General features: G+C 40.1%; 1 protein-coding gene across 3 annotated transcripts in view; it reads right to left on the minus strand.

The window, feature by feature from the left end:
- The window catches only part of adgrb2 (adhesion G protein-coupled receptor B2), a 512,322-nt gene that overhangs the window by 112,460 nt on the left and 379,337 nt on the right, over positions 1-20,525 (minus strand). For all 3 annotated transcript variants that reach the window (XM_037795561.1, XM_037795560.1, XM_037795559.1), the window contains exons 4-6: positions 19,081-19,164; positions 16,047-16,235; positions 6,739-6,900 (exon numbers count right to left, since the gene is read on the minus strand). In XM_037795561.1, coding sequence (XP_037651489.1) covers positions 6,739-6,900; positions 16,047-16,235; positions 19,081-19,164 — 435 coding nt within the window. The remainder of the gene's footprint in view (positions 1-6,738; positions 6,901-16,046; positions 16,236-19,080; positions 19,165-20,525) is intronic.

Consider the following 20,525-nt stretch of genomic DNA (forward strand, 5'->3'; position numbering starts at 1 on the left):
ACAGGATATATATATAAATTACTTTTTGGTTTCCCATAAATAGCAACAAACAAACACACTTCACGGTCCCATAGACATTTTAAATATTTCAATCTGTTATGAAATAGCTGAATACAATTCCTTTCATGCTTTGTTTTAAAAGAGTTCACACGGAGTACAGACGGTGCGATTTTCATTCAAAGTGTTATTAAAAAGGCACCACATTTCAACTCTTGACTGGTGTTTGTGCAGAAATAGATGAATAAAAGAATTTCAATACAATTTCAGCCCTGCCTGTCAGACGATGCATGAATACCAAATAGCTTAACCAAAGCCTGATGATGACACACACAGGTGTAATCAAAGCCCCCCCTGTCCCCTTTAATAAGGGAGCGTTGCTGGAGTAATTGAGTTGTCAAATAAAATATCCACAATGCAAGAAAAAAATTATGATAATCAAAAACAGGGAGATTAATCATTTATAATGTGTGCAGTCAAAGATTTTTTGGTATGTCATCGACTTCAAAGCTGGTAATAGACAATTTTGAGGATCTGTGTCACAGAAAAGAACACAATGTTCTGCTGTGAAAATGCACGACAGCAGATGAAAGTCAGTGACAAATAAACTGTCAGTGAGTTCATTTAATTTATTTCATCAATGTTCTTGACACCAATTTTTGATTAGAACTCTGTGGTTCAAATACTTGATGAAATAACCAATTACTGACCTGTGACCATGCCCATTTATACTTCAGAACACTGTTGAATAAAGGGACATCATATATTGTTGCAATTGTTGCTAGTTTCTAATATTTGCCAAAACATTGTAGACCAAAAAACTGGTTTGAAAATACACAAATCATGTCCTTTGACATCTTAAACAACATGCTAACAAAGCACACTTGTATCCTGAATGGTTAACGGAAGTTTGATAATGCATCTGTATTACTATCGTTCAACTGCATTGTTAATCCAGTTGAATATCTTGAGGGGATGATATCTAATTTTTTCCCTGTAGCTGTAGTTACCATTAAAGAACCATTTTGTAACTGTTGTTTTTATTGTAATATTGTCACACCAATCATGGTGGTTTCCTAAAAATTACGTTCCCATATAACAAAACTGTATTGGGGCGGCTGTGGCCCAGAGATAGAGCAGGTCGTCCACCAATCGGAATGTTAGCTCCTCCGACATCAATGGGTGAATTGAGTGCTTTGAGTTGTTGGAAGACTAGAAAAGCACTAAATAAATGCAAGTCCATTTACCATTTAGCATAATGTTGATTAAATTTCCAGGGAACATATCTTCTTTCCTGGATTATGTTTGTTTTTGACGTATCACAAATACGTTTAATCAAAGTCCGCGTAGGGAGGAGGTCGGGGTGGGCGGATGGATGGGTCAAATACAATACTTTCACTCAGGAGGCCGGTGTTTGTGTCCTCTTTTATTTATTTATTATTATTATTTATTTTAACTATGATCTTTTACTAAAACTAACCAAGTAATTTAGTTCCCTAAACCTAAATGTAATTGAGAATGTCAAAATTAAGCGGTTAAAACACTACAATGAGTATGTAAGAGGTATAACAAGACAAGACGGGCTGGGGCTAGTCAGTTAGCATTCTAATTTCAGTAGATATCTCTGTAAAACAATACAAAAGACGTCTTTAACATGATGTCAACGCTGTAACCTCTTCACAGGCAGTTGATAACGTTAGTTCATTTGAACTGAATTTGAATGTTTTAAACTAAACTTCTGGCAACATCTTACACATTGCACCTTTAATGTATCCTTCAGTCAAGCCGAGCTGATGTAGGTTATTTTTTTCGTGTCTAGTGACCAACCTATGCTGAGAAGAACATGTGAAGATGTGTGGAATCAATTAAGTTAAAGCAATGCTAACATTTAATCATCGCATACATTTTAACAGGCTACTGTGATACGAAAAAGAGAGGAAACCTGTCTTCACAGTCATGCATAGCTATTGTGTATGTGCTGTAGGACTGTACAGTATGGCCTGTCTATTTGGCTCTATATTAACAGGAATAGCAATTCAAAGTGAGAACTGCTCTTGTTTCGGCTCCAAATGATATATTGAGGCACACATTCTGGCCTACACACTGGGGCTTTAAGTAGCAGAGAAAGTGAAGTACAGTGCAGTAAATGTATTTGTCTGGTTCTCCCAAGTGGGAAAGCATTGCCAACTCTCCTTGGTAATGTGGTCAATCACGCTGTGTGTGGCTCATACAGCGTCCCAACTATAGCTGGGGCCAACACTGTGTTGGGGGGGATGACATACACAGAATGAGCTGTGAGCTAGAATTTAAGTGTGAACGTGACATTTCCCATGTGTAATTCTTAGTAATTAAAGTGACAAAGTCTGGAACAGTTTCCAAAACGAGAACAAACCATCTCCTCATCTTTCTATTATTGTGTAAAAACGCTTGCTCCTCAAATACAGGAACACACACGATTGCACCAAAGTGTAGTTAAAATATAGCAGTGATGTAAGAAGCTTTTTGTAGTGTATATAGATATACCGTAAGTGGCAAAATAACGCATTTATAGCAAAATTGCACCCAATTCAACTGCTATCAAGCCATTAAATAGGCATTATCGGTCGCTATAAGCACCATACATGTGGGTCATTAGGGGCCTACTATGCCTACCGTGTTGTAAAAGTGAAAGAAACACAAACGAAAAGGCTTCTTTAGGTTTAGGCAACAAAACTACAACTTCTTTAGATTTAGATAACAAAACTACAAATTCTTGGGTTTAGGCAACAAAAACACTTAGTTAAGTTTAGACAACACAACTACAACTTCTTTAGGTTACGCAACAAAACTAAAACTTCTTTAGGTTTAGGCAACAAAAACACTTAGTTAAGTTTAGGCAACAAAACTACAACTTCTTTAGGTTTAGAGAACAAAACTAGAACTTCTTGGGTTAAGGCAACAAAAATACTTAGTTCCTGGGTGAAAACCCTGTGTTTTGTGTCCCATCCATCGCCACCGACCTCTACCCAAAATGGAGTTTCAAGCTGTCTATAGTACAGCGCCTTACTTCCGCTTTTGCTCCTGTCATAATTACTACAGTCGCTAGAGGTCGCTGTTGTGTTATTTTATACCTTTTTTCGGTGATCTACCATGTGAATAGATGATAAATCCTACTAGTGGGTGTAGTAGGCCCCTATTGACCCACATCTATGGTGCTTATAACGACCGATAACACCTATATAAAAGCCTTACAACAGTAATCAGCTGAAAAGTTGCACGAGAGGCACAAAATTACATTAAAACAGTTTGAATCATCAGCAGGAACTACTGTATGTTAAATGCATTAAAGGCAATCTACACATACAGTACATATGCGAAGACACAGCTGAAATAAAAAAAAGTACCACGTCAGCAACAGCATATTGGAACGTAGCACAGGATCTCTCTTGTAGGAAGCTGTTTTCTCGCCAAAGACACAAACTATTAATTTGCATGTAATCAAGACATAAACATTAAGACATGCATATGCTTGGCTATGAACTGACTGTTTACATTGTGAGAAAAAGGAGGCATAAAGGCAATTCCCAGCCAGCTCTCTGCCTACACATGAGTGCCTTTCAGTTCTTGACGATGGCTCATATAAAGCCATCGTCTGATACGATCAAATTAATTATTCAGGTATAATATTTTTGCTGATTTTAGCCTGTTTATTTGATCCAACAGCTGTGATATTAACATTTGCAGGTCTGCCCACATATGCATGTATTTGTTTCATGTGGCTACATAAGAGATAAGCCACTGTGAGGAGAGATAAGGAAATATAGTAAAAGAGTCAATTTTGATTAATCTCTACATGGGTTTAACACACCGCAGTATAGACAGTATATGATGTATGGCTTAGTATACAGTCTGAGTATATGGTTTGCATCAGATCCAATCACACACACACACACACACACAGAGACAAGATCCATCAAAGCTCTATTTTTCTATGCATGAACGTTTTCCGCCAAAAGGCCTATGCTGGTATTCATCATTTCAAAGGACCATTGCCTTTGAACTCCCAAAAGCACGCTGAATCTGTTGTGATAGATTCACACACTCGTACACAAACGCATAAACCATATGAGGACACACATACACAGATTTCCTTAAGGCCCTTGAAGGAAGAGCCTCGCCATTCTCCCAAACCCTCTCTTTCCATCACTGTTCCCAAAACAGCATGGCAAAACATCCCGGAGGCCATACTTTGGATTACGACGTCTCCCTATATTCCTCCCTCTCTGAGGCACAACTTTGCACAGCCTCTTTGTCTGGCAATGGGGACAGTTTTGTTTTATTTAAATATTAACCTTATAAAACCCTTGCTTTGAAAAACAAAAAAAAAGCCCCAAAAAATAAACAAATAAATAAGTATTAGTCAGCAGGGAGCATGAGAACACAACAAGGCTCCAGAAGCATTCACATAAATATATATAGGAGTCTATACCTTAGTAGCAATACATAAAAAGCACTTACCCTGTGATAATTGCTCAGCCTGTGAGTGATTACATACTATACAAGCACACAAACTCTCACGCAAAGCAATTCAGAAAATAAAAAGATTATTGTTCAGGATGCAGATACCAATTTTGTCATAAACTGTCTTATGTTTTAGTGTCTGTGCGTCCATTAATGCCATTATCCCCAATGTTATGTAGAAACCATTCACATTCCGCCTGCACGGAAAGCACGTACCAAATTAAATCGCTGAAATAAATATTCCTCTCTAATGTCAATGCTTTCAAAGTAAGTGGTTTTCTAAAGGGACACTTGAAATACAAAATTAAAACTGTGCAGTGGCAATGCATATGCCTGAAGTGTATTTTAAGTCTTAAAATGCCCATGGCTTCTCCTTTGTGCTAGATTTAAATTGTACCCTAATGAATGAGTTAGTATTTACATCTCAGCGCTGACATCTTCATCTAGAAAGCTGCTCTGTGATAGGCTATTGGTCAAAACCTGCCCCACTGTCTCTCCAGAGTCTGCTCTATTGAGACTTTATTTCAATCGCTGCTCTGTCCTTTTCCACTCCAATGCAGCCTGATAAAGATGTTTCAGCTGGACAGTCTGAGCCAGATTGGAATAAAGTCCTGTGGTACCCTCGACACCAGAATTAGATGGGGCTGCACCAGCGACTTATTGCTCTTCTTGACATGGTATAGACCTAACAGGTAATCTCAGAGACAATAGCTGAAGAGCTCCAGTGCAGGACGGCTCAGCAATCTAAACCAAGCCAACCATGGAGGAAGAACAGAAGTCCAACCTAAAGGCTTTGCGGGGCTACGACCCCTCAGGATGGCCGAGTGAGATTTGATAAATGGGCATGAATCCCGCGGCCGACCAGAGATGAATATGAAACTGAAAACTAAACTAGTGAGGATGCAGGAGGTTTAAGCAGCGAGTATAAGCAGGCAGGAAAGATGCTGCATTCACGCCATATCAGCAGACTGGTAAAAAGTTCCCAATATTCCAAATGGGAAGTGCATTATTCCAAGTTGGTTACTCCCATTGCTAACCTTGTCATGCATTATCCTAAATTAGCTATTTGCATTGTGTTATGTGTGCTACATTTGTCGCAGTTCATTAACAAGTGAAACAAGGTACAAACACATAGTGTGTAGCTCCTTTGTGCAACATCAGTCAAAAGTAGAAAAAAAAAATGAGAGGAAGGCAGTCATGTCTAGAAGGGAGCTCGTAAATTGCGAAATTTGATCTGAGATCTGCAAAAACTTGCAAAAACTCTCGCGAGAATTGCTGTCCAACGACCTATCTTAACCTTAACTATTCAAGATCAATGCCTAACCTTAACAGTTTCCTCAGTTTGCTGGTTCCCTTCATGCCACTACTGTTTTGAAGCCTCGAGTTTGGCATTTTGGCGGTTGCCATCTTGGTTTTTGGCCGTCATCGTCTTAGTTTGGCTGTTGCCATCTTGTTGTTTTTTGCAACCAAAAGTGACACAAAAGGGTGAAGCTAACCAGAGGAGTCGCCCCTTGCTGGCTATTAGAAAGAATGCAAGTTTAAGGCACTTCTGCATTGGCTTCACTTTTCAGACCTGGAAGTTGCCCACTGCTTTCAATAAATTTGCGCAGGCAGGGAACCAACTACCGGGATCCTATTAGCATCTGGCAGTCGGTCTGAGATAAATTGTTGTACAGCCTAAGCTACTGTAAGCTATTTTATTGAGTTTCCTTTTAGCGAAATGCTTTGAGTGAATTTGAGTTCTCTTTGGTAAACAGTTACGCAGTGTATAGGTCTAGGGCTTTTATTGTGAAAGGTAAGAACGGAATGAGTGGATCTGCAATGCGCTGCCTTCATCAAGGTTGAAAGGAGTAATAAAGTTTGCAATCTTGCCTGTATTGTTGACACATCTGTAGTTCTTTTCATCAAGTATATCATAACTGTCAGAAATTAGCAATACATATACTTAGAATTACAGGAGGTCGACATGTACAGTTTTTCCCACTCAGCTGCTCGTAATTACAGTCTGCACGATGTGACATAAATGCAGCATTAGTCCAAATTTGGTCACTACAAGAGCCATAATGGAAAAACACAAATTATAAATGCATATTAATATCAATTCAAAAGCTGTCACAGTAACCCAGTTGTTTTGATTTTTGTGATTTGGAAGAAAAAAGAAGCAGAAGTCATGCATGAATAAGCAGAGAGGCAAAGAAAGAGATGTGAGAGGTGTGTCATGTAAATGGGGATGGTACTAACCAGGACACACTGCTATGTTGCAGAGTTTGGTCTGAATCTCGGGCCGTCCACAAGCCACGGCCTCGCCTCCGTTCACACACTTCCTCGTTCGCGTCCTGGAGCCCCGCCCACAGGTCACAGAGCACAGACTCCATAACGACCACTCCTCCCACAGCCCATGCACTGCAAACACCCACAACATGGGGATGAGGAATGAGAGGGTCGGAGCATCCCATCGCAGGCAAGAGAGTTAGAGAATGAGAGAAACATGAGATATTAAATGAGTCTGAGAACATTCCTTAAAAAAAAAAAAAAACATGGAGGAGGCGACCTTCTGACCTCCACAAAAAAAAAAACATTACAGTTCCAACGGAAAATACTGAGAATGACGCTGCACTTATATGTCGCTACATGAAAGAAAATGGAGGTTAGGAATGGACGCTTTGGTTTTTTGAAGTCATGCAGCTCGAGTCATGACAAGGAAATGAATGCGGTAAGTTCGCTTCTGAAATTATTAGAGCTTTCACTTATGATATAGAGTGAACCAAAGGATCCAAAGACTCCAATGACTTCAAACACTTCAAACACCAATTAAAACATTAAAAATGTTTCTCATCTTTTTTCCCCCCCTTTATTGCACATCTCACCCTCATTTGAGCAACAGAGGACAATGAAATACATCAAAATAGAATAAATGAGCAGCGCAAAAAACTTTGCAGATAATGAACGTGATTTGGAGATCTTGCGATGCTGCTTTTTACTGAAAGCTAGATCTTGCAGGAATACGTCTACTTGATCTGCGTAGCAGCTGTGTGGCACTGTGCAGAAGAATAATTGCGAAAATAATTCGGAAATAATGATGGAGAGACAGATATTAGAGGAAATAGAATACTACAGAAATGCTCAACAGGAGACTGCAAAGAAGGAAAAGATAGATGACTGACAGGATTGGTTAATGAGTGTCAAGAGAGGAGACAATAAAAAACAGATAAACGTGACAAAAAAGAGATTATGAGCAAATATGAAAGAGCACAAAAATATTTAGGCTCAAAAAATTTTTAAAAAAACAGGGGGCCAAGAAAAAGGAGGAGGTTATTTTGAAAACAGAAATGTTCAGCCAGATACCAGAGGAGATTAAGCTATGTTGAAAGAGATGGAGGAAAGCAAGAGAGGAGCAGATTTGGAGAAATGCTGAAAGAAAGATAGAAAGCAAGATATAGAGACGAGGAGGGACAGAGGGAGGGAGAGAGAGAGAGAGAGAGAGAGAGAAAGTTAGAGACAGCAGGATGGAGATTGCTGGTCCTGTGTTGAGCAAAGCTAAATAAATCATGGTGATAAATAATTAAGTCTACTCTGTGAAGGAAGGCTCAGAGGAGCAGGAGTAGAAGGCTGAGAGAGAGAGAGAGAGGGAGAGGGAGAAGACGGTGGTCTTAAAAAGTACAGAGATATAGAGAGACCGTAAATAGTGATGAATCCTTAAACTCAGGAAAACATGGTATCAATGCGTCTTTAAGCTGCTGTACAAAGTAGCTATATGTTGCAGAGAGAAAGGAAGCATCAAGACTGTATCCAGTGATACAATGTTGTGACTGTTCATTTTAATGGAATGCTTTTTCAAGCTCAATTATGGGTTCTGAACTGAAGTAAGAACATAGCCTAGTTATAACGTAAATGTTTAAGTAGAGATTTACATACTACTACATTTAAATGGGGTTCCACCGCACAAAGAAATGCGTACGTAGTTGTTAAATATTTATGTATAGGCCTAGTAACTGTCAGGTGTAAGTGTTGCTGAATCAACAGACAAAGCTAACGTGAGCTTGCTGGTTAATATCTAATATGGGCGACATATCTATATGAGAGGATCCTCGATCACCATGCTGTTTAATAATGATTTTGAATTACATTTCCCCAAATAATACAGCACAACTCAAGTTACAAAAGTTGTATTAATAACTTTAAATAACCAAATAGCGTCGGCTAGGTTAACATAACCGGATATTTGAATACTACTAACTCTGAAACACATTTCTTTTTCTCTTAAAATCCGGGTAAAGTAAAATCAGAGATTCTTTTCTGCACAAATTATCCATTTTAGAAAATAAGTACTGAAAACATGTGCAAAGACTGAACTATATAATACTGAGTTGTGGAGTTAGACCGTTCAACTGTTTTTCTTCATTTTTCGTGTTCAGGATTTTTTTTTAGGTGGGCCTGAAACAGCCTGAAATCACTATGTAAGCACATAGCATCAGGGGTTCTTCCACCCAATCACGAGTTACTTACCACAGTACCTCTTTAATTTTTATACTTGCAGATTTTTTTAATCATTTAAATTTGGCTGAGTGGTTAATAACACATTTTTCTGTGGTGTGACAAACTCAGAACACATTTATTTTTGCTTTACCCAGACTTTAATAAGTAATGGATTTTACAAATAGCTGGTGCAACCCAATCCTGAACTTTACATATTATTGGTGTTCACATTCCTTTTGGGATTTGTGTGTCATACCGTAGCCAACAACAAAACTACCAGTCCCAATTTTATTTCTTTTAAACACACTATTTCATGGTTCAAAGTGTTCAACAGCCTCCAAATTAAAGATTTGTGAGCTTTGAAATTGCAATTTGGTTCGACCCGCTGGGAAAGTTGTGTCTGTTGAGCAGTTGTTACTTATTTGAAAAGGTGGTATTTGCATGCAGCACGATGGGCGATGCGGTGTGCTGAAGTATGTCAGCCTAAAATATACATGAAACAAGTCTTATTTCCAAAAAAACTCAATTTAATAAATAATGATAATAATAAAATATAACCGGCTTCCTCAAAGTGCGAGCAGATTTCTTGGGGGTATCTCATCCCAAATTGCAAAAAACCTTCTCAGGAGACAGAGGCAACTTGATACAATAACAAACTAAAAAGAAATACAAATCAGGCAGAGTTCTTTTTTTTTTTTTTTTTTACTACAACACTACAAGATTGCTTGTAAGACATTACTTATTCATCCGAATCGAATCTCCAATCTCTCAAGCCCGGTACAAGTGTATCTGAAGTCTGACTGCGCAAAGCCAATCAATTAGCCCATAAAATCAAGCTCGAAGCAGCTTTGGGACTAAGACACATTTAAAGGAGAAAATATCCATTGAGATGGAGACAAGAGTAGAATCAGATAAGCAAATTAAAGAGGTAAAAACATGATAAAACGTTCTCAGATACTGGGATTAGGATTGTGTTACACCACCTATTTGTGACAGAGTAAATACTCCCCCGTTGAGTGACATTTCCAGTCATAAATAAAACAGCACAGGGCAATTATATCAAATATGTTGTCTATCTTGACACCAACAGCTGCATTACCATAATACAGCTTGTCTCTTAGCTCAACTGTGCACATTAAAACGGAGCTTATTGCCATCAGGGTTGCAGTTGCAGAGGGAGGTGGAAAAGAGCATGTTTACAGCAGCAAGCACAGGGAAAAAAATAATTAAATAACAAACTGATCAGTGCTGATCAAACCACAAAGTGACAGATCTGCGTCTCGTAACACCGGGTCGTGAACTGCAGAAATTCAGCTCTGTGAGAGGTAGATAAAAAATTATGTAGCTGAAAAAATGGGGAAGCACATACTTACTCTGACCTGGGTTTCTGATGCAAATGCAAGTAAGCTCAGATGAGAGAAGATAAAATGTGCATACACACTTAGTGGAGCACACGTTCACAGCTCCGCAGAGAATACGGATATGCGTAATGAGGATGCATGACTTCGTCTTTAAAATCTATGCAGTTATTAAATATACTCATGTATGTAATGATGCATTCTGTATGAAGATATCAACTTTTGATTTCTTACTTGAAGCTTTTGCGAATCCATTGCCTATAATAGGACATATGCATGATATTGATCCTAAGCATTACCATCATTAGCAGCAATTTCATCTGGGGTCATAGCACAGCAAAGCTGCATTATTTAAAACGTTGTATTAGGGCGTGTGTGTAAGTTTGTGTGTTCGCCATCTGCATGAGTTCATGCCTGCATCCTTGCATGCACTCTCAAGTCTCTCGCTTGAGTGATTACTGGAAGTGTGATGTCGCAGCGTTTGACTACGCACTGACCCAGGCGTATGCTGTATTCATAATGCACCATTGTTCCGCTTTATGTTTTAAATGTCACTGAATCTATGGTAAATGAGCAGTAGCTAAACAGAACAGAAGTAGGGGGATACTACTTCGCTTTGCACGCTTTGAGGCATGAACGCCTTCTACTTCAGCGCATATTCAAAAAAAGAAAGAAAAAAAAAGTTAATTTGCCGGACCAATTACTGCCTAGTTTGCTTTGTCAAGAGCCAGACCATTACTTAAAATTGATTATCTGTATCACCTTAATTTAGGAGTTTTGCCCGTGAAAAAAACGAGGAGGAAAAAAAATGTCCATTTTCACTTCATTGGCTTTCTGTCCGAGCTGCTTTTCTTTGATGTTCCCTAACTCGTGCAGACGCACACATACAGGCATGCACATAGATGTGCCCAGAGACATATCCACCCACACTCACACTCATAACACATCCATACTCCTAAGCTCCTAAGCTGTGTGCACAAACACAAATAAATGGTAAAAAAAAAAAAAAAAGAAGCAGAATAGAAAATTCTGGCAAACCAAAAAATTAAGTATGCAGACTGCACTCTCCCCACCTCAGGATACTCTGGGAGAAACTGTGAAAGCGTGTGCACGTTCACTTCCGCCTGTGCGTATATATTTGCGATTGCGAGTAAGTGCATAAAGTATGAAACAGAATAGAGGATGTCGGTTAAAAACATTTCACTTGCAGATCTTTCAGATGAATAGGGAAAAGTTGGTGCGACCGGCCGTCACGTTTTGAACATCAGGGCTGCAAAAGGCCCAGCTCATGCTTGTATGCATGAACTGTGCCTCTGCATGTTTACTCCATTTTTAATCAATGGAGTTGTTTGATTTTAGAGCAAACCTATTGACGACATTATGGACACTGAGAGTGTTACATTAGCATGTTAAGTGTTGTTTTTTCTAGTGTGTGGGGTACAAAATTGCGATTTTAGTGACTGGATTTTCAAGTTCAAATTACTGCAGTCCTGATTAGTGTGTGTGCTCGTGTGTCTGCCTCTGTGGACTGTACTATGTTTGTTTATGATTTCCCATCGGTCCAGAAGACAAGGCTTCAATCCAGCAGCAAAGAGATCAACAAATCAAACAAGCATGTAGATTCTACCCCAAATTAAGTCAAAGGAAAAAGACAAAAAAAAGACAATTATTTATAAAAAAGTCAACCACATCAAGTTCATTAAACACTTTTATGTCTATTTGCTACCACCACCAAATTCCCAGTCTGCTTGAATTTGGTGTGATCCCCATTCAGGCAATCCCAGGAGTGCCCCTACAACCCTCCAGAACCACGTCAGGAAACATCAGAGGAGTGCGGGGAAAAAAAATGAAATAATAAACGGAACATAACACAGCAACCAATATCCCATCAAAGGAGCGGCTGAGGATATTAATATCGACACTGAATGGAAAATGAGGCACTTAGACATACAAATCGCGTTGGTACATTTGCATAAAAACAAGATTAGCATATGCACCGACAGGGAAGGAAAATGGTCCTCTCGCTTCTTGTTTCATTTTCGTTTTTTTTGAGGGGGGGATTGAAATGCGTCAGTAAACACTCACGGAAATTCACACGTACAGAAAATGCAAAAAAGAACACACTGGATTGCACTTTCAGTATAATGGCACTTAAATATCACTTAAATAACAATAGACAAAGCCAAACAACACTCAAACCTTAAGCCAGCACAAACAATAAAAACTACACATTAATATTTTAAACACATCCTGCGCTTGCGGATGCACGGATACCTTGAATGACACTCGGGGAAACACACACAATAAGTGGCACTCATTGAAAATGAATGAACACATTTACTAAGGAGTGAATCCACAAAAGCGACACCTCACACAGAAAGGTTAAGTCTAATTTGAATGTCTATACATTTTTAGTCACCGATACAATATGTGCTTAGCAACTAAGGATGAGCCTATTCAACCCCTTGGATGCTGCTTCCTATAAAAAGTCCAACATCCACTAACGCTTAAGCAACTAGTGGAAAGGCCTTGTCTTCCTTTTGGACGCGACCGCCAACCTTGGTGACCCCCTGTTCAAACAAACTGCAGCAAAAGTGCCCTCGTCGATGTTCCTATGGTAGATAAAACATGATAAAGTGCTCTCTAGGGTGCCCTTCCAGTGGGAAAATGTGATGAAAGGTCCTCTACAGTGCCCTTCCAGTAGAGACAATCTGATGAAATGCCCTCTAGGGTGCCCTTTCAGTAGAGAAAACATGGTGAAGTGCTCTCTAGGATGTCCTTCCAGTAGAGACAATTTGATTAAATGCCCTTCTGGGTGAGGGCATGATGAGAAAACATGATGAAGTTCCCTCTAGGGTGTCTTTCTAGTAGAGAAAGTGTGATCAAGTGCCCTATAAAGTGTTCTTCTGGTAGAGAAACCATGATGAAGGGCCTTCTAGGGTGGCCTTCCAAGAGAGAAAGTGTAATGAAGTGCCCTCTGGGGTGTATTTCCAGTAGAGAAAACATGATGGAGGGCCCTTTAGGGTGTCCTTCCAGTAGAGAAAGCGTGATGAAGTGCCCTAGGGTATCCTTCTAGTAGAGAAAGTGTGATGAAGTGGTGTCTCGGGGTATCCTTTCAGTACAGAAAACATGATGAAGTGACCTCTAGGTTGCCTTTCCAGTAAAGAAAGCGTGATAAAGTGCCCTCTAGGGTGGCCTTAAAATTTAGAAAACATGATACAGTGTCATATAAGCTACCCTAAATAGTTAGAAAACTTTCCTGAGCTGGTACCCCACCCGCATGCAGCTGTAGCTCGTTTTATTTTTGCCCCTCAGACAGCGTCTTCTACTGGCCTTGTCCAATGATGGGGCTCTATAAACTTAGCGGCTCAAGCCCAATAACTACACCACATGCTGTGACACTGACATTTAGACAGTAGTAGCCCCACTTTTGCTTTGAGTTATCTGTCCCCGGAGAAGTTATGGGCCCTGACTTTTCATTTAATAGTCTATCCTCAAACGCATCGCTGTCATTATTAGAATGGCTGTGTATGGAGGCCATTGGTGCCATTTTCCTGTGATGCTCTCTCTTAGGTATCACTGGGATCAGAGAGGTTAGCCTAGAGACTACCCACTGTCTGCCAACCACAATGGCGGGCTTTCTTCCTCTCTGGCAGTCAGAGGACAATGCAGGCCTTTTTGATATGCTCCTTAGACAGGCTCATGGCCAGTCCCCTATCGCTTCGATAGTCAGGGAGCCAGGACATCAGCCATCACTACCTTTGTCATGTTCTGGTGCAAAAAGCCAGTGGAGTAGACGGCCTGATAGCATATCTGGCTCAGACCTGAATCCCTTGATTCTACTGGGTAGCCAAGCATGATTGATATTCCAAATACTCTCGTCACAGTGGAGCAACCAAAAAGATCCATTGTGTCCTTTTTTGTCAAGTGATCAAGCTCAACATGTCGACTGTAGCTAGTGTTGGTCCATTGGCCCATGTTGGTGTGAACCCCAGTAATTCAGGTGTTTTTTTTTGTCATTTTCAAACTTGTAGTGTTTAACCTCAACCAAAGCTGCCTCGAGTGACATCATTCGTCAGTTTATCAGACTTCACTCGGCTCCCTCTGGAGCCACAGTAGTGATCCTCAAGACCTGTAAACAGACTTTGATGTGTAAAATCAGTGGAGATCCCCCTTTAAGAGCCTCCAACTAAGACGCCTCCACACACCCAGACATCCTCAAGTATGGTAAGAAATCTGAAAAACGACTTTGCTACCTAGGAGGCTATAGGAGATTCGCTAGACCACTAAATGATTCGTCTATTGCAGTTTTATCCTCTGGTTGGGGACTGAGCATGAGCAGTGGATTAGGGGACGGACAGAGGCAAGGCAGGAGAGAGCCAGTGCCATACAGGATTTCACTCCAATTGCAATCAGGACAACCAATCAAACCGGAGCAGGACAGGCAGTACTTCATGATTTCATCTAGAAAAGACCTACACCGGCAATCAAACCAGAGCAGAACTCAACACTATGCCTTTGTGTAGCAAGCAGATAGGGTTCAATACACTCACCCTGATTGGCAGAGCATGTATGCATATTCTATTTATGGATTATATTTGATTTGATTCGTTAAATATATACAGTATATACAGTATATATGTCATATGTCATAACTACAGCTGCTACAGCTTTTGCTTTGGCTTCAGAGGAATTTGTTTGTTTCATTTTAGATGCAATGGCGGCTCCAAAATATATTTAACAAATCAAATTAAATATAACACATAAATAAAATATGTACAAATATATATATATATAAATGCAAAACAAATATATATTTACATATATATATATAATATATATCCTTCTATAGATATATCTTACTTTTCATTGTAAATTAAAACATCTTCAGAAGTCTGCTAATTTTGCTACGTTTTAATTTTCAAAACTACAATATCTGTAAAGACATACAGTAAGTAGACATCGATAGAGATACAGTATAAACAAGACAAGGGAAATGCAAACAATGCTGAGAGAATAGTGAAAGAGGAGAGCTAAAGATAGAGAATCCAGGCAGTATGAACTCTGAGCTGTGGCAAGTCTAATAGACTTGCTGACATCGAGCTTAGGTGTCACGTCTGTCTCCCCGTCTCTCTCGGCCGGCCAGTAGTGTGAATTGAAATGACAAAATGGCATTTTCATTCTGTAGGTTATTTTCTGCTACGCCGTGGTTAGATTATGTTTCGGCTGAGCACATCCCATGTGATCTGTGTGATTGTGTGAATGTGTGCAGACCGCCTACCTTCCTCGAAAGTGACAGAGTTCCATTATTCATTATTCTTACAGCTTTCTTAACAAATTGTAAATAGACGAGTAAATGCTGCATGGGTGAGTGAGGTGCGAGGCAGAGAGCTTATGGTTTAAAGCTGCATTTTTTAGTCAAATTTTACATTTACATAAACAAAACAATACAAAAACAAGGCCTACAGTATATACCCATGTATTTGGACATAATTTTTGCAACATTACTAAACCTTTTTCACTGATTTTCTCAACTTTTAATCTTTACTTGTGGTCACAAAGGCCTGGTGCATATCCCAGCATACCATGTGGGTATGAAGGCATGCTGGACAAGTCACCAGTCCCAGTCTTGGCAGGTTGTGCCCCTACTATGTAAACGGCATCAAATGCACTCCACATAGATAAAGATTGAACAGAACGTTCAAGTAAACATACCTGAGCCCGTGATCCCAGGTTCACCTGGACAGGAAGCGGTGTTGTTGCACATGCGCGTTTCCCGCAGGGCTCCGCTGCACAGCGTCCCGTAGGGAGAAGAAATGCACGATCGCGTCCTCACTTGCCAGCCTTGCCCACACGTGAGAGAACACACGCTCCACTGTGACCACTCCTCCGCCGCGGGGTCACCTGGAAAGCAAGACGGAGGTGGACAGAGACGGGGGTAATTGTCAATGATTCCAGTTTCATGTTTCTACAAGTCAGCGGGAACACAAAAAGGTCAAGAGAAAGGGCGTCATTTGTTGTAACATGATCACAGCTTAGATCAAATAAAAACCAACTGCAGGCTTTAAAATATCCTCGTAAACGATGGGTGATGTGACAGGTGACACAACACATCCATGTTTCTCTACATGTTCATGTTCATGTGCCTATTGTCTCATAATCATAACAATATTCAACTGTTTATACTGTGTAATTGCAATAAATATTGGAGTCATACAGTTAAAAAGCCACAACAAAAAGAAGCCAGAGTTACGGGATCTGTTAGCGGAGATGATGTCAATTCATTGTTGCATTTTCACTTCCAATTTTCCAAGAAACCAAACGCATTAAAACATGTTTGCTCTATTGATTCCTGTTAGCAGTTTGAGGTTTTTCTTTGCTCTTTTATTTACTGAAATAAAATGAAAATTCCCTTGGATGACTGTTACACCATTGCAATATTACTACAATAAAAGAACACAAAAACAAAATCGTAATCCATACAATTGTCAAGAGACAAGCCTGGGACTATCTGACAGAAGATGAGAGGGCTTTGTGGTTACAATAACCAAAGAGAGACTTTCTGTAGTTATAGGAACATTTTTCCCCCCCTGGGTAGAAGTTAAGATCATTATTTATTGGATATAAGAGAGCTTTCCTTATTGTTCTATGGTAGATTTTCAAGGTGTTTAATTTTGACACAACCTGGCTTGTGGTGCTATATTAATACCAGTATATTATATTCCTGCATACTGTATCAACGCAATCTCATCCCACCTCGTCGCATACTGACGCTTTGTCAGACCCCTCAGTCTCACTTATCGGTCGCAGTAATTACGTGTTTAATGTTGTGAATTAAACAAAAACACTTGCTTAGGTTTAGGCAATAAAACCACTATAGTTAGATATGAAAAACAACTGGTTGGGCTTAAAACTACTATAATTGCACAGTGAAAATGACACTGAACATTGTGAACACGGGACATGAACGAACAGCTGATTGTAACGTAATGCATGGGACATGAACAGTGGTCTCCTGGATGAAAGCCTTGTGTTTGTTGGACCCATCCACCTCCCCTCCTGCATGCCCTGTGTGTCTCTTTCGATCTTCAAACTATGTCACCGCAGCACTTTCTCTTTGCATTTAATATTGACGCAGATGGGTTGACATTGTAGCTGATGGAAAGCTCGGAGTGTCTCATATCTCATATCTAATGCCATCAGCCGTGATGAAGCGTTGGTATTTGGCGCCCTGGGAGAGAACGGGCTGACTATATAAGTATGGGTGATATGTGATTTGATTCAAGCCCCTTAAAGGTACAGTGTGTAGAAATTGGCGGCATCTACTGGTGTGATTGCAGATTGCAGGGCCATCCTTACCATAATAACACGACTTTATGAGCAATAGAAATCAGACGGTGGCTGGCGGTACCACGGCTTTGCACTCTGAGGCTCACTTTACAGCAGTTTCACAAGCGTGTCGGAGAACTACGGTGCCCTTCAGGTAACGTAAATACGCAAAAGGCTCTCTCTAGAGCCAATGTTTGGTTTGTCCATTCTGGGCTACTGTAGAAACATGGCGGAGTAACAAGGCGGACTCTGTGAAAAGGACCCGCTCCCTATGTAGATATGCATAGTATTCTCATACGGTTCGTGTGATATCTTATGAAGAAGTTATTCCTCCTTTTTTGTTTGTTTTCCTACGAATGTCCAGCAACACGTGTCAACACACCGATTCTTAGTTTCAGGTGATTATACACTAATGAAAACATAACTATGAATATTATATTCCATTTCTGCTAATAGATCCCCTGAAATGTTACACACTGGTCCTTTAATGTAAATAAACCTTGATAGAATACTCATACGGATGATGATCCTCTTAGGGATTCAACAATATTAATACTCCTGGAATTATGGTAACATGTGATCTCAAAGCTAAAAGGGGCTATAAGCCAAAAACGGGCTTCTTTAGATGTTAATATAGTGGCATAGGCTGGGTGTTCAGACATCTTTGTGGGTGATTCTGAGTCCTCCAGGCAGCTGTGGAGAGAGTCCCATTGTTCCCTCCGAGTAACGCCCTTGAAAGCGAAAAACCAAGTGTTAAGTCATCCCGCTTCTCTCGTTCTAAATTGTTTATGAGCGCCGTGTCCTTTGACGGAGGCGTCATCACATGGCGAAGAAGGAAATCAAATTAATTGCATGTCCGTTAATCGCATTACATCTTCATTAACATGACGTGAGTCAGGGCTTAAGCTCATCACACACGCCCGGAGGAATGGAAGAATGGGGAGAGGCGAGGAGGGGATGGGGAGGAGGGTGGGGGGGTGCAGAGGAGAAGGACAAGACAGAGCCAGGGGTTTCCCTCGCGGTAGGGATTCCCTCCTCCACACAGTGGTGGCTGTGAATATGGAAACGTGTGTGTAAGCATATGTGAACAAACTAGCATATGACCTATTCTAGTGTGGTTTAAAGCAACCAACATGTCATGTCATGTATGTATAAGGCAGATTCCTCTGCATCGTGTCATGAATAATTCCATTTTTCTTTTCCGAAGCTATTAATTATGCAACATTTTAAAGTCACACATTTTCACATATGCGCACATGTGAATGGCGATAGCTGCCCTGGTGTTCAGCCATGCCTCAGAAGGTAAATGTACGATAATTATTTATAAGGGACTCTTTATTTTTAGTTACAGCCTGTAAAAAGGTCAAGTTGGCTACTTTTGTTCCAGGCTGTGAACTCATGCACACATCACATTACTCACCAGTTTGTGCCTGAAACACACCTGGCTGGTCAGCTGATCGAGGTCTCTGGGTCTTCACCTTCAGATCGTCGTCATCATATGGGTCTGAAATAGACAAAAGACATTTTGAACAGATATAAAAAATGCCATTAATCGCGATTAATCACGGACAATCAAGCGATTAATCGCGATTAAATATTTTAATCGATTGACAGCCCTAGTAAGATCATAAATATTGGCGTGTAGATGTCTAGTTTGTTTACAAAATGCATTTTTCCATGGCATACAAAAAGTTGGTTTTAAAAGCTATAATACTGTAAATAAGTCCTCATCAGCATCCGCATCCACTTTGTACATTCAGAGGAGTCAAAAAAGGCACGTTTTTTTAAGTACATCCAAAACACGACTCTGGCAAAATAAAAATATAAACGCCTACATACCCTTGGCTTGCTCCTTGTAGCAGAATATTTAAAGAACACGCTGATACATTTCAGCACACATCGTGCAGAAACAGATAACAGAATGTCAAGTCTGCACTATAATCTCAGAAAATCAAGAGGAAGTCTATTCTGACTGTCTCATTAGCTCCGAGGCAAAACACGGAATGTCAATAAAAACATACATATTGAAATGAGAAGTAAGTAAGCAAAGTAAGTACGCTATGAAAAAAGTTTTGGGCTCGGTTATGAAACTGTACGAATATATGGGCCTACGTATATTTAAAGAAATGCAGCAACACTGGAGAAAAGCCTGGATCAGAGCTGATTTGAAGTGGAACACAAATGCTGAGCGTTAGTTGAGACAGAACGTCTGCCTAGAGACGGAGAGAGAGCAAAAATCATGCAACATATCTAAATCGGTTTTGTCTCGATTGGTACAAACATATGGAGGCATGAGCGCAGTCTGTTCTGAATCTGTGCAAATGGATTTGTAGGCTTAGTTTCAGCAACACAAGACTTAATCAACTCCCTCGGCAGGGGAAACAATCTTTGATTTAGCAGATCTTTTTCACTTCTTCTCGCCCATGGGATTTTTATTGCTGTGGTTTGCATTTGCGCAAAGCAGCTGAGACGTGCAGCGTATCTAAGGTACATTATCCACGTGGAATGTGATTGTGTTAGATTACAAGTGCAAAAGTGATTGACGCTGAAATTTCCTCGCATTAGCTCCTATCAGGGAGTTGACCCGAGGAAGAACATAAACACATGAGAGCACAACACATCCTCCCCTACGTCCCAGTGCACAAACAAAAGCATGAATCGTGCTGACGGTCCGTTATGATTGCTCAAACGCCCATTGCAACCAGCCACTCTAATTTGGCCTTTTTAAAGAAACAACTCTTTGTAAGGAACAAAAAAAGAGACTTCATCCTCTAGCTCTCGCTCTTTCATTCGCGCTGTCTAACTCTCCCTCCCACTCCCTTGTTTTGTGCTTTGTTCGCAGCAGGACCTGTGCTTAAAGGCCAA

Source organism: Sebastes umbrosus, chromosome 15, assembly GCF_015220745.1.
Source record: "Sebastes umbrosus isolate fSebUmb1 chromosome 15, fSebUmb1.pri, whole genome shotgun sequence".
Lineage (NCBI taxonomy): Eukaryota > Metazoa > Chordata > Actinopteri > Perciformes > Sebastidae > Sebastes > Sebastes umbrosus.